A 12266-nucleotide genomic window follows, 5' to 3' on the forward strand; every position below is an offset into this window, starting at 1 on the left:
GAAATTTATATGTATTTTCAATCAGCAGAAGAACTGTGGTGTATGAAGTCTCTTTCTTTTAATTGGAGACTGGAGACTTATTCACATCAGCCCAAGACTTCTCATTGCATCCTGTGGGCCAATGGCTGGGGCATTTATATGGATTGCTGTGTCAGTTCTTATCATGATTTCTTTATGATGTCAAACAAATAAACAGCTTTGAGAGCAGGGACTGAAACTTCCCATGGCAAATACTTCATTAGTGAATCCAGGTTAAAAAGCCATTAAAAAATCTGGATGTTTACCAGTCCTTTTCAAAGAATAGTTTATGTTCACCCAGCTTTAGGAAGAATTCAGGCGCTGTGCCAGCCTGGCTCTAGATATCTAAATTTGGAGGAAAAAAAAGAATGAAGTAAATTTCTTTCAGTTAATGAGATTTTTCTTTGCTCTTAAGAGTGTGTTAAGATCTAATTATTAAAATTATTAGAGAGATGCCACTGCCTGAAGTAAGGTGCAAATGAGACCATATGCTGAAGTCAATAATACAGATTTTTATTTAACAGTAATTTTGAAGTAGAGAGAAAGATAGACATATAGACAGAAAGAAATAAGAAAGAGAAAGAATAAAAGTAGAAAGGTCTGAAGTCACACCCTGTTGGGTCCTGACACAAGACTTGATTGTTGCAACTTCAAAGTCTGTCTGTCAAAGTGATGGTTGCTGTCTTGATCCATCAGGGGTGGGAGAAATCAACAAAATAGTGCCCACTGGGTTTAAATGTGCTCCATTCAGGTAGGAATGCCCAGGTACCTTCCCTGGGGCATGAAGGTAGGATTACTGCAGTTTCACAATGAAGGGTATAATGCTGTGGATCATGGCACATTTCAGGAGTTTTTGGTGGTTTAAGACCTTACAGCTGCCTCTCAGGTCAGCACAGCTGAGTCAACAATAAACCATCAGAAAGGGCAAATACCTTCAGGCTACTTGTGACTGTCCAGATACTTCCCTGGAGGGCAGTTTTCACACCAGAATCTTTATGTAAGGGAGGACACTGGCATGATACAAAGCACTATCCTGCCTCATGGGATTTGCCTCTTACCAGCCTTCTTTTTATCTTGTTCAATGCCCAGCTGTAGCCTACTGTGATGAGTGTGCACTGCCCTCTGCACCTGGGCAGTTGAGAGGTCGATTGTTTCAGTCATTAACCAATCCAGTCCCTCACACAGTTTTTCACCCAGTTTGTGGGGCTTCTAGAGGCCCCTTTATGTAAAATGCTCCATTAGTCAGAGAATCAGGCAGCCAGATGTTTCTGTACAACACAGCAGTAGCATGGTCCTCCCATTTCTGGAAAACACTCAAATCACAGCCTGTCAATAAAGTGGGTGGAATATATAGAAGGATAAAAGCTCTTTTAACTGTTCTCCCAAAAAATGGATCATGAGTGATTAACAAAGTCAAGGGGAGAAAGAGGTATGAAGAGTCAAAGGGAATCAGATTTCACTTTTACAGATGTCTGTGGGACAGATTAAGACAGGGTTTCTACCTTTGAATTTCTGGGGTATATGCTGACCATTTTACAAAGAAGGACTCCTGGGAAGAGGACACACTTTATCTTAGAAAGTCTTCACAGGCTTACAGCTGCAGTGAGCAGGCTGGACACCCAAATCATTGATCTGCATGATACCATGGAAGTGATGGAAGTTTTTGTGCAATTAAGTGGAGAGAGGCAGACTTGATTTCTCTCTGCAGATCTCCAGAGGCTGTTTAGCAAACTCAAGCAGTTCTCCTTCGAAGCTGGACGTGTTGATGGGTCAACATTAAGTTAGAAGGATATATTGGCAAAAACTTTTTTCTTCCTTGCGATCATTTTGAACCTGCTCACAGTATATTCATGTATGTAAAACAAGCAGTCCGGTCTATTTGTCTTGTACACAGAGATTATTTCACACCATTTTCAGCACAGCACATACTGTTTAATGCTGGTGCATGAACTTCTTTATTTGCATTTAACTAAGTTCCAAGTCATCCTGATAAGCATATTAATGGGAATAGCTTCTCTCCCTCTTTCAACAGCATTTAAAACAAGACCTAGCACAGGATTCTGCAGGGTGCAACCCCACATAAAAGGAGTAAGTGAAGGATAGAAGAGAGGCTGGGGTTGGAGGTGGTTGTGGTGTGGAGGGTGAAATTAGGCTGACTAATAATGCAAAGGCTGTTCCTGCTTGAATACTGATGAGCCAAGTTATCTATGCTGGCCACCTACCGAACTATTTATTTCCTGCCAATGTTTGATTGCCTGTGCTGATCTTTGGGGAACTGTTATTGTGTGAATGATGCTAAATGATTTTAATCTTTATTTTAATTCCTGTAAGCTTTTAATATAATTGTAAAAGATAATATGTGATTTGTGTGTTGTCTGATTGCTAAAACCTTTGTTCAATAATAAATGAATATTGAAATTCCCTATGGAAATTCTGGAATATAGCCAAAGAGCAGATAACTGTGGGTGAAGGCTTAAGTAAACAGCAGCAAAGTCTTGCCACTGCCCTTGCAGGAGACAGGACACTTTGGTTACATCAACATAGCACTCTATATCTCTCCTCAGCCTGTGTAAGGGGCAGCTGTGGTCTGTTCTCCTGGCCTCTGTGCACTCATTCTGTTTTGATGTTACCTATAACTGCACGGCCAATTGTAAATGCTTACTTGTCTTCCCACCAGCTCAAATTCCCACAGCAGAGCTGTGCTTGTTCTCAGGGACCACAAAACACAGCCACCTCCCCATGTTTCTTGTCTGCTCCTGAACATAATCCATAACATAGCAAGTATTTTTCATGGTCTCTTCATGTCAGGTGCTCAGCCTCAGGCTCAATTCCTCATCCTGACTAGACAGATCACCAGCACAGACCTGCCACTACCCTGTCCATAATGTTGTCCAGCTTGGTCTGGACCAAATAATATTCTCCAAAACACAGAAGAAGCACCAGATAGGATGGTCTGACCAGTGCTAAGGGCACAGCTTTTTATGGCCAGACTATTTTAGGAAATGAGAATTTTGGTGTATGAATGAGAAATAGCTGGTGGTGGTTGACAATATAGTTTGAAGAAATGGAACTGGGAACCATTTCTGTTTAGTGTAGGCAGCAGAATGCAAGAAATGGTCTGTGCTGAATCCTGGGAATTTCTTGTTTCTACTGACCAAGTAAAACTTCCACAGTCCATTTTCTGGATGGGGAGGAAGAGGTCTCTGTGTAAGGAACAGTCATGCCAATGGACTGTGTGTAGGTGTGTTAGCCTCGGGCAGTCTGTAGGTACAAATTCTGCAACACCATCATAAATTCTTGTTGGCTAGCCTTCCCATCCACTTCTGGAATCTCTTAAAATATTCCTCAGCATTGCTAAAGATGAAGGAATAATAAAAATTGGGGGCATATAGAGTGTGTGTATATATGTGTGTGTGCGTGTGTGCACATTTATGCATGTTCTAGCAGGTTTTGACTACTCTGGGTAAGAAATCCCCTTCCCTCCATGCAATTCCTGGAGCTCACTCACATGCTGGACCGACAATCATGCAGTTGCAGAAGTCCAGAGCAGGGTCATGACTGAGCCACAGTTCATACCTGGGCAGCAGCCAAAACATGGGCCAAGGGTGAAGCACCACAAATTAACCACAGAATTGTGTAAGTCTGACCAGAATTCATAAACAAAGACAACCCAGGACAAAGCATGTAATTCTTAAAGCATTCTGCACTGAGAGCAAACTGGAAAGGATTTTGGAAAGGTTGAATCGGTCATGTTTTCCAAAAACACAGGTCAGGAAGGCAGGTTATCCTAAACAGATACAGCAGAATATTTCTCCTGTACACATATTAAGACCCAGGTCTCTTCCTAGTGGTAAAATGTTTCTTGATATCTCTTGGTCACTAAAAAAAGTTAAATATTTCTGTCTTAAAAAATTATCTGTGCACTACCTTCAATGCCTTTACTGAGTGTCTGCCAGGAATCTGTATGAGACCTGTATGCAGCAGTTGTTCTGTTCATACAGCTCTTCATCATCAAGCATAAGAATTTAATAATTGATATAGAAAAAAATTATTCTCAAGTTACCACATAATTCAGAGGGGGGGAAAGAGTAAAATTCTGGGGGTTTTACTGTCTTTTATTTGTTAACTTTTTTAATGTTGTTAACACATGTGACCCCACTGCTCTGCCCTGGTTGCTGCTATAGCAGTGTGTCCTGCAGTCTGCTCCCAGCACCTGCTGTGTTTCAGTTACAGAGAGATGTAATCAGCAAAACTGACTATCCTGTTTATTTCTCTTTCCTTCATACAACCATGTTCAGACACCTGAACAATGTTATACCTGTCATCTTCATATTTACTTTTGCCTTGAATAATCTATTTTTTACTCCAACAGCACTCTGAGATTTTAAGTAAAATAATTTTTTAAAACCCTAAAACATAAAAAAACTAAAACCCAACAAACAAACAAAGAAAAATAATAAAACAAAACAAAAACCTAAACAAACAAAAAACAACCCAACAAAAAAACAAATCCAAGAGGTATGTTTGGTACAATTATATGTGAATATGTTTACAGGGCAGACTGAAGCACAACAGAGAGGTATAAGAACTAACTTTAAACTGTATGTACAAGTTCATTCCACTTTGGCAGCACACAGGTCTGACATATAAAACCTATAAAACACTAGTCAAAAGAGGCAAACTCAAGAGAGAAACTGTGGGAGACCAAGAAGGAAAAAAGCAACCACAAAAACACAGCTGAGACTAGCTGTGTTACACATCTATTTGCTGTCTTTTACTTGAATACACATATTTATGCACCAACAGGAACTCCTATCCAACTGCCTTTGACCAGACAGTTATTGCATTAGCTGCAGGTGTAAGATGTGCAGGCTAAAAACAGATTTCAGAGAACATGTTGCCTCTGCTTGCTGCTGGTGCTGCCAATGCAAAGTCTGCTGAGGCTGTAGCATATTAGCTGCAGGAGGAAGCTTCCATCTGCAAGAACATGGAGAAATCCTACCTCCTCCTTGGATCTGTAATGCTTATGTTTGCAAAGTCTACCATCACAAGAAAGTAGCTGTTACTTTAGCACCCCCAAATCAAGACTAGGCAATCAGATGAAAGTGGTTAAATTACTGGAGCCTGTTTTCACTTTCACAATTGGTACAGTGATATATCACCTCAAATTGAAAACCAGCTTTTCTGTTCTTCAAGATATGGCTAGTATTTAAACACATATACACAGCACTTAGAGAGTTCTTTCCACTGCTTAGGAGACTGAACAACCTTGAGGTTCATTGTAACTCAATTTGGTTTATGCTTTGGGTTTTCTTGGTTTGCTTTGTTTTTTCTCCCAGTTTAATGAGTAGCTTTAAAAGTCATGCTGATAAAGAGAGTGTATATACAGCTATACTAATATCTGTGGTCCTGCAAATTAAAAAAAAATCCATAAAATTTGCAACATATATGTCACCACTTGACACTTTGACCATCCACAAGACACATAAAATCAGAATGAGAAATTTAGTTCAGACTTGGTTCACAGAACAATTAAGGCTGGATGGCACCTCTTGAGATCATCTAGTCAAACACCGTCCAGTTGAAGGGTCAGGTAGAGCAAATTGTAGCTGATTGCACATTGAATGTCACCAAGGATGGAGATTCCACAACCCCTCTGAGTAACCTGTTCCTGTGTTTCACCACCCTTACAAATTTTCCTAGTTTAAGCAAAAGTTCCTGCTCCATTTTGTGCCCATTGACTCTTGTCTGGTACCTTGGCTGCTGATGACAACTCTTCAAGCATTTCAACCAGCTTTCAGTCCACTTCCCTGTTCATTCATCTAGCCCATATTAGCTGTCTAGGAAAATATTACAGAAAAGTGTCAGGATTCCAAAGGCTGAGAAAAACATCCAGAGCTCTACTTTTCTCCATCAAGCTGATCTTGTACTATAACAAAACACAAAACACTGGAGAAACTATAAAAATTTAAATTAGAACCACAAGGACTTCTATAAAAAATGAAACAAAACAACCTTCTACCTGAATCTATTTCAAAAGGTTAATTTGAACTTCACAAAAGCTTTAGAAATACCATAGATAAGTTATTCTAACTAGTACAACTCTATACAGAACGAGACTATGTGAATTATTTTTTTCTGGGAAAGACTGAGGATAAAAGAATGGAATACTCAATGCCTCACACCATACCCACTCATTTTGTGTGTAAAAATCTTTTTTTCTTTTCTCTGATATCTTATTTCTGGCAAATTTGGTCTTGAAAAGTGTATTTTACTTTATGTACAACAGGGAGAAAAATGAACTGTGGTTTCATAGCTTTACATAGGTCCTCTACCTGTAATATTACCAGAATAATAGATCTAAATATATGTCACTAATCTAGTGACAATTATACATGTTGAAACATTCTTATTACATCAGTTTTCAAATACAATCACATATGCTCTGAACAATAATGCTTGCAGTTAGAATATATATTCAACTCCCTTTTATGTTCTCTCAAGATAACCTTCCCCAAAATTACAAAGAAAGAAAAGCTACATTTGTTAAAAACACCCAAATATAATGCTAAATATATTTTTCCTATGAGAAAATAATTTTGAGGTTGATGCCTTTTAATTTCCTTGCTTCTAGAAAGGAACATGGAGAAGCATTATACCAACAAGTTCCTTCACTGTTAGGTTTGTGTAAGACAAACATACAGAGTTCTTTCATTCCTATCCCCTCACAGCAAAAAATAGTTATATAAAATTTTACAGGCCCATCTAGTGTTTTGTGGTGCAACAGCTGTTACCAGCTGGAGATGCTTTATGCTTAGTTGAACTATGTTAAAAGGCATTTCCCTAGTCACCTTCAAACAAACTTTTTTAAATCTTTTCATGACATTTTATAACTCCAAGTCCCTCTTCTGAAAGAATTCAAGCTGCAATTATATATAGACTAAAAAGATAAAATGGCCTTTGTTTTTTAACAAAAAGAGTGACACAAAGTATTGCAAAAACCCCACCAGCAAGCTATAGAGCTTTTTAAAATCTCTCACCAGATCATTGAGAGGCCATAAACAGAACAGTACATATCACCTGTTATTTACTATAGCTGACAGATTTTGTCTGATCTCACCTGCATAAGTGGATCCTCTGCTTTTCAAGGATATTAATACAGACTCTTAAAACATACAGATGAACTCTTTCAGAAATGAGTAACTGGAAATTGAGCAACAGGAACCACACAGTTTTAAGTGTTTTACCAAACAGATACACTACAGTAAAAAGGCGACAAGCTTTCCAAAATTTTTTAATTTCCTTCTGAAAAGGAGTTCACATCCAAACTTCAGACCCCAATGAACACAGGGGAACAAAAGAAAGGGGAGGATTTCTGTAACAGAGAGAGGCCAGGCTTTCCTTCATTCATTCAAATCCCTGTTGGGTCAAGGGGTGCAACGGGGCTGCTCCACGAGGGAAAGCGTGCTGAGGAACAGCAAGGCAGACACAAGGCAGGATGCTCACCAACAAAAAGCATGTCTCACCATACCAGCTCCACTCAAGAAAAACAGCAAAGCAGGCCTGGTGATGGGAAATTTGTGGATAGTGACTAACACATTTTACCTATTGAGTTCATTTCTGATAATAAGGGAGCTGCTAATACACTAAGAGATATCAATACAATTCTAATTAACCAGTATTTCAATACTTCCATTAAACCTTTATATAACAATTCCCAATTCTTTTTACAGGAACTTTTGCATGAACATGACCATGGAAAGCATATAAGAAAGAGGTCAGCTAAAAACTGACTCCATGTGGTCTGCCTAACTTAATTTCTGTTTGACACCAATGTTGACATAACAAGAAACAAGGCCTCAGCCTTTCTCCCCTCAAAGTTGATGCATGAATTATCTAAAAGTAAAAGAAGAAATTAAGTTTTGTGTTTTTCAAAAGTGACTGCTTACTAAAAATAAATACCAGGCAGACTTAAAAAATATATTTTATTTAGTAATTGGAAAAATATACATTGACCTGGATATTTGGAAATTATTCCTACAATAACTTAAGGAGCATTTTTAAAAGATAAACTGATGGTTAACTGTAAAAGCCTAGCCCTGTCACAATTTCCAGTTAAACTGTAATGAGCACAGGAGGTTATTACAATTCTTACGTAATTGATTTGCATTTCATACATACATAGGTCATTATTAATCCGTTCTCACCTCAATGAAAAGTTTTGGTTCTTTTGTACAAAAGCTATTTACACAAAGAAACATGGAATCTACACAGTATTCTAAAATCAAAGTGCTTCTGAGTCTGTGTGGTGCTTAATGCTAAAACCAATATAAGCAAATTAAAACAGTCCAGATGAAGTTTATAAATTACTGAATTCTCTAGCATATGGAATACATACAAAACAAGTCCAGAAAAACATAAATGTGACTGCAAATCGATAGCTAAATAATCAATAGCAGAATCTCCATAAAATAATAATTATAAATTATTATAAATTATTGCCTCCACTTTGAACAATGGAGGCAAGCATTATTAAAGCTAGAACAAATTAGCCAGTTTCAAACATATTTTATTTATGTAAAATTTTAGATCTCTCCTGAGACCGGTTTGTGGATTAAAAACCTTAAATTATTTATCTTGTGGTGGTTTCTTTCCTTCCAACATAGCTTAGCATCCTCCTAGTTCCACAACAGTAAAATTAAAAGCCTTCCCCTGATTTCAGCAATTCAGTATTATTGTTTAGCCAAAGCCAGTTTGTGTGAAAACACACAAAAAATTTAGGACAACCTCACAAAATCCAAGCCCAATCATGCCTTTGCTCCAATCTTAAAAACTGCTTTAAACTAAGTACTGATTTTCATTCTTTGCGACTCCTTCCTCCACTGAGTGGGTTACCCACAGCTCGGATACAATTTTAAATTTTTTCCCAAATGTTCTCCTGAGTGCTTTCATCTCTTCTACCCGTGAACAATCTTCTCCCATAACAACATGGGAGACACCCTCTTCAAGGTGAGAAACTACTTTTGCACCATAAAAACGGAGCTCCAAAGCTCTAATTGAAAGTGTAGTTCCAGGGATTTTGCTTTGGGGCTCATTAACAACAGCATAACAGTCCACATAAATAGTGCTTCCTCTGAATATACCGAGCTGACAGCTGCTACACCAATAACGCTCTTCTAGCTCTGCAATCAAGTCCAGAGGCATTGCCTTATTGTCCTTCATTCTTGAGAACACTTCCTTGAGCTGCACAACATCTGTGTTTGCTGTGTAGCTGTCTCCATAACAATCATACTCACGAGCAAAATGTTCTTTTGTGTCAGGAGACATGTGAATCATAAAGGCCGGTTGCCAAGGCACCAGCATTTTGGTTTGAAAACACTGAAGGAGCCACTCTGCCCTCACGACATCGTATTTGTTGGAAGCAATGATGTTTTTCACTCTGACATTCTCAGCTCCTACGATGACACAGTAAGTCTCCGGCCCCGGGTTCTGTACCACACTGCCACCACACTGGGCTATTCTGCTTTCCAGCTCTGATTTTGAGTATTTTCCCATTCCTGTCATAACACAAAACTCAACATCTTCAAATACATTTGAAACCTTGCTTACACTAGAAAGATCAGGAGCTTTAAATTGCTCAGCTATTCCAATTACCTTCCTCACCTTTGAAACAGTTTTCCTTTTTTTCTCATGTGGCTCATCATACTCATCTATATGAAGGTGCTTAGATGCCAGCTTTCCTTGTGCTTTGCTTCTGAGGTCTTCCAGCATGTCTGAGGTCATGCACTCATACCATTCTTTGTCTTCCCTTATCTTCTCAATTCGGGGGAATCTCAAAGTACAGTCAGTTTTATACATATCACTGTCAACAATCTCAGCTGCCTTGATCTGAACTATGACAGAGTTGCAAGGTTCAATGTACATTTCAGGTTTTTCAGCTCCACACAAAATGTTACCAGGAGGGTCCTTCCTATGGTAGGGCTTCCAGTGTTTAGCCAGTTTCAAGCCTAGATCATACAACTCTTTCATAGTATAGCCAGAGCCAACACGACAAATGGAGTGGAAAACGGTCGGCTTTTCATTTGGAGGGGGCGTCTCTGCAACAGCACATAGAAAATGAGACATCATTCCACCACGAGACCCCTTCCCCCAGTAACCACCAACAATTAAAAGGTCCAGCTCATCCATCAGTCCATTGACATATTCTGGCTTGATTTTTAACCAGCCTTCCCCACGTTTGTCAGGCTTGTAGGTGGACATGGGATCTTTCACCATAATTCCTTCCTCTCTGTTATCTATGGCTTCATTTAAAGCATCAATTACTTCTTTTCTTGTTCTGGCACTTCTCTTATGGACAACATGTATCCTGCCCTTCACTGGGGTAAATACACTACTTAAGATTTCATATCTTTTGCTTAGTACTTCATGCCCCAGCTTCTCATCATTAACCATCAATACATCAAATACACAGAAGCAGGTCTGCAGATCAGAGTCCTCCACCATTCTTTTTATGTCAAATTTGTTTCCTTTTTGCATAAAAGTTTGTGCCTCAGGATTGTAAGCCATCATTTCACCATCAAGAATGCAATTTTGTATATTGCTCTTAAATACGTTATGAATAAATGGAGTTAATGAACCTTCAAGGGGTGAAGCACCAAACTGCTGAGTATAGTCAAACCCATTTCGGGAAAAATACTTGTACACATCCCCATCTTTGTGCATCTGCATACGTTCACCATCCAGCTTAGTTTCTATGTAGAATGTCTGGTTACTCATTTGCTTCTCAATTTGCTGGACATCTGCAATAGCAGCAAGCATTGGTTTAAAGGCAGAAAACAACATGATAGAAACATCACTAAGCGAGACAGAGGGATCATGCAGTTGTCTGCAAACTTTTTCCAAATCAGTAGTAACATTGTGCAATTCAGCAGCATCAGGATGAAAAATTGAAAATATAGTTTGTTGACTAACACCAAGCTTTAGATCCTTTATAATCATTCGGATAAGCCATTTTTGTTCCAGTGCTGTGCTCTGGGTAATTAACTGAAGAAGACTTTTCTTTAACTGACCCTTGTTTTTAGCAGCATTATTATTAGCAATTGCATCTAAATGTTCATTGACTTGTTCTACTGTTAGTCTGCCTTGTTTTGGGCTCCTAGGTTTCAGCACAAAGTATGCGATCATTGCAAAATCTCCAGCATCTCCACGTGAGCCTGTAGGCGTTCTGTAATTTAAAAGCTTTGCAGCATCTTTTCCATCTTTTGGTAAACTAAGCAGTTCAATATAGAGCTTTGCAAGCATAGTTTCTTTAATTCCATATGCCATCCTTTCTCTTTCCAACTGTGGGAGAATAAGCCGCATAGCTGGGTAAAAGGAATCTGTGACATCTTTCTCTTTTTGATGAAGTGCATTGTGGAATTTCCTCCAGGAATCCAGAAAATCCTTGAAATACTTGGTTTTCTCTGGACGAGTTTTGGACTTCTGTATTCGCTCCAGAGTAGAACAGAGATCTGCAAAAGGCACGTGAGAGGCCACCGTTTTTTTAGGAGGAGGCTGTGAAACAGGTGCAGAAGCCATCAGTCTGTACTTCTGGGAACAAAACAAAGTTATATATTTATAACAAAACGCCAGCAGGTTATTCTAAGAAAACCCTGTATCTAATCAGGATTTATGTTTTTCTAATTTTCCTACCTAAGACCTAACCACTATCTTAAAGGTCGCCAGCTAATTCCTCATTTAAGGGTCAAACTGAGCAGCGAGGCTGCGACACTGAAATACCAGCATCACCTAGACATTGGTCTGTACAGCAGGAGAAGGCATCGCGCTCCCCTCCCGCTGCTGCCGCGGGACCTTTCAGTGCTCAGTGACCGATTTCCTCCTCCGCCTTCCCCGAGAACGCAGCCTGCCCCGACACCACCCGCCTCGGTCTCTGCCCCCGGCTGTTCGGTGCCGGCGGAGGGAGCGGTGTCCGGCGGGGCCGGAGAGGAGCCGCACCCCACACGGCCCAGCCCGGCGCTGCCATGGCCGCAGCGCGGGGAGAGCGGGCACCTCCCGCTCCGCACGGGACCAGACAGCCGGGGACATGGAGGAACGGCCACCCCGGGCGGACCCACGGGGAGCGGCGGGTACCTGCGGAGCCGGGCTGACAACCGGCTTCCCACCGCCCCGGAAGAGGAGGGCCAGCCCGCTGACGCCGCGCTCCTCCCCCGGGCCGGGGCGGGGAACGGCGGCGGAGCCCGGGGCGGGGA

General features: G+C 40.2%; 1 protein-coding gene across 2 annotated transcripts; it reads right to left on the bottom strand.

Annotated features, from left to right (window-relative positions):
• Positions 1-7291: 7291 nt before the first annotated feature.
• LIG4 (DNA ligase 4) lies at positions 7292-12254 on the bottom strand. Of its 2 annotated transcripts, none has more exons than XM_009085344.4 (2): positions 12148-12254; positions 7292-11607 (listed from the first exon to the last, which is right to left on the bottom strand). In XM_009085344.4, the coding sequence occupies exon 2, from the start codon at positions 11593-11595 to the stop codon at positions 8857-8859; it is 2739 nt and encodes a 912-aa protein (XP_009083592.3). In that variant the 5' UTR covers positions 11596-11607; positions 12148-12254; the 3' UTR covers positions 7292-8856. The 2 variants fall into 2 exon arrangements, with proteins under 2 accessions (XP_009083592.3, XP_050828542.1); XM_050972585.1 differs by having other exon boundaries at positions 7292-11604; positions 12148-12173.
• Positions 12255-12266: the final 12 nt, after the last annotated feature.

Source organism: Serinus canaria, chromosome 1 (assembly GCF_022539315.1).
Source record: "Serinus canaria isolate serCan28SL12 chromosome 1, serCan2020, whole genome shotgun sequence".
Lineage (NCBI taxonomy): Eukaryota > Metazoa > Chordata > Aves > Passeriformes > Fringillidae > Serinus > Serinus canaria.

Bases quoted from the DNA above. Each gene is read 5' to 3' on its own strand.
- LIG4 (XM_009085344.4), bottom strand. From the start codon at position 11,595: ATGGCTTCTGCACCTGTTTCACAGCCTCCTCCTAAAAAAACGGTGGCC.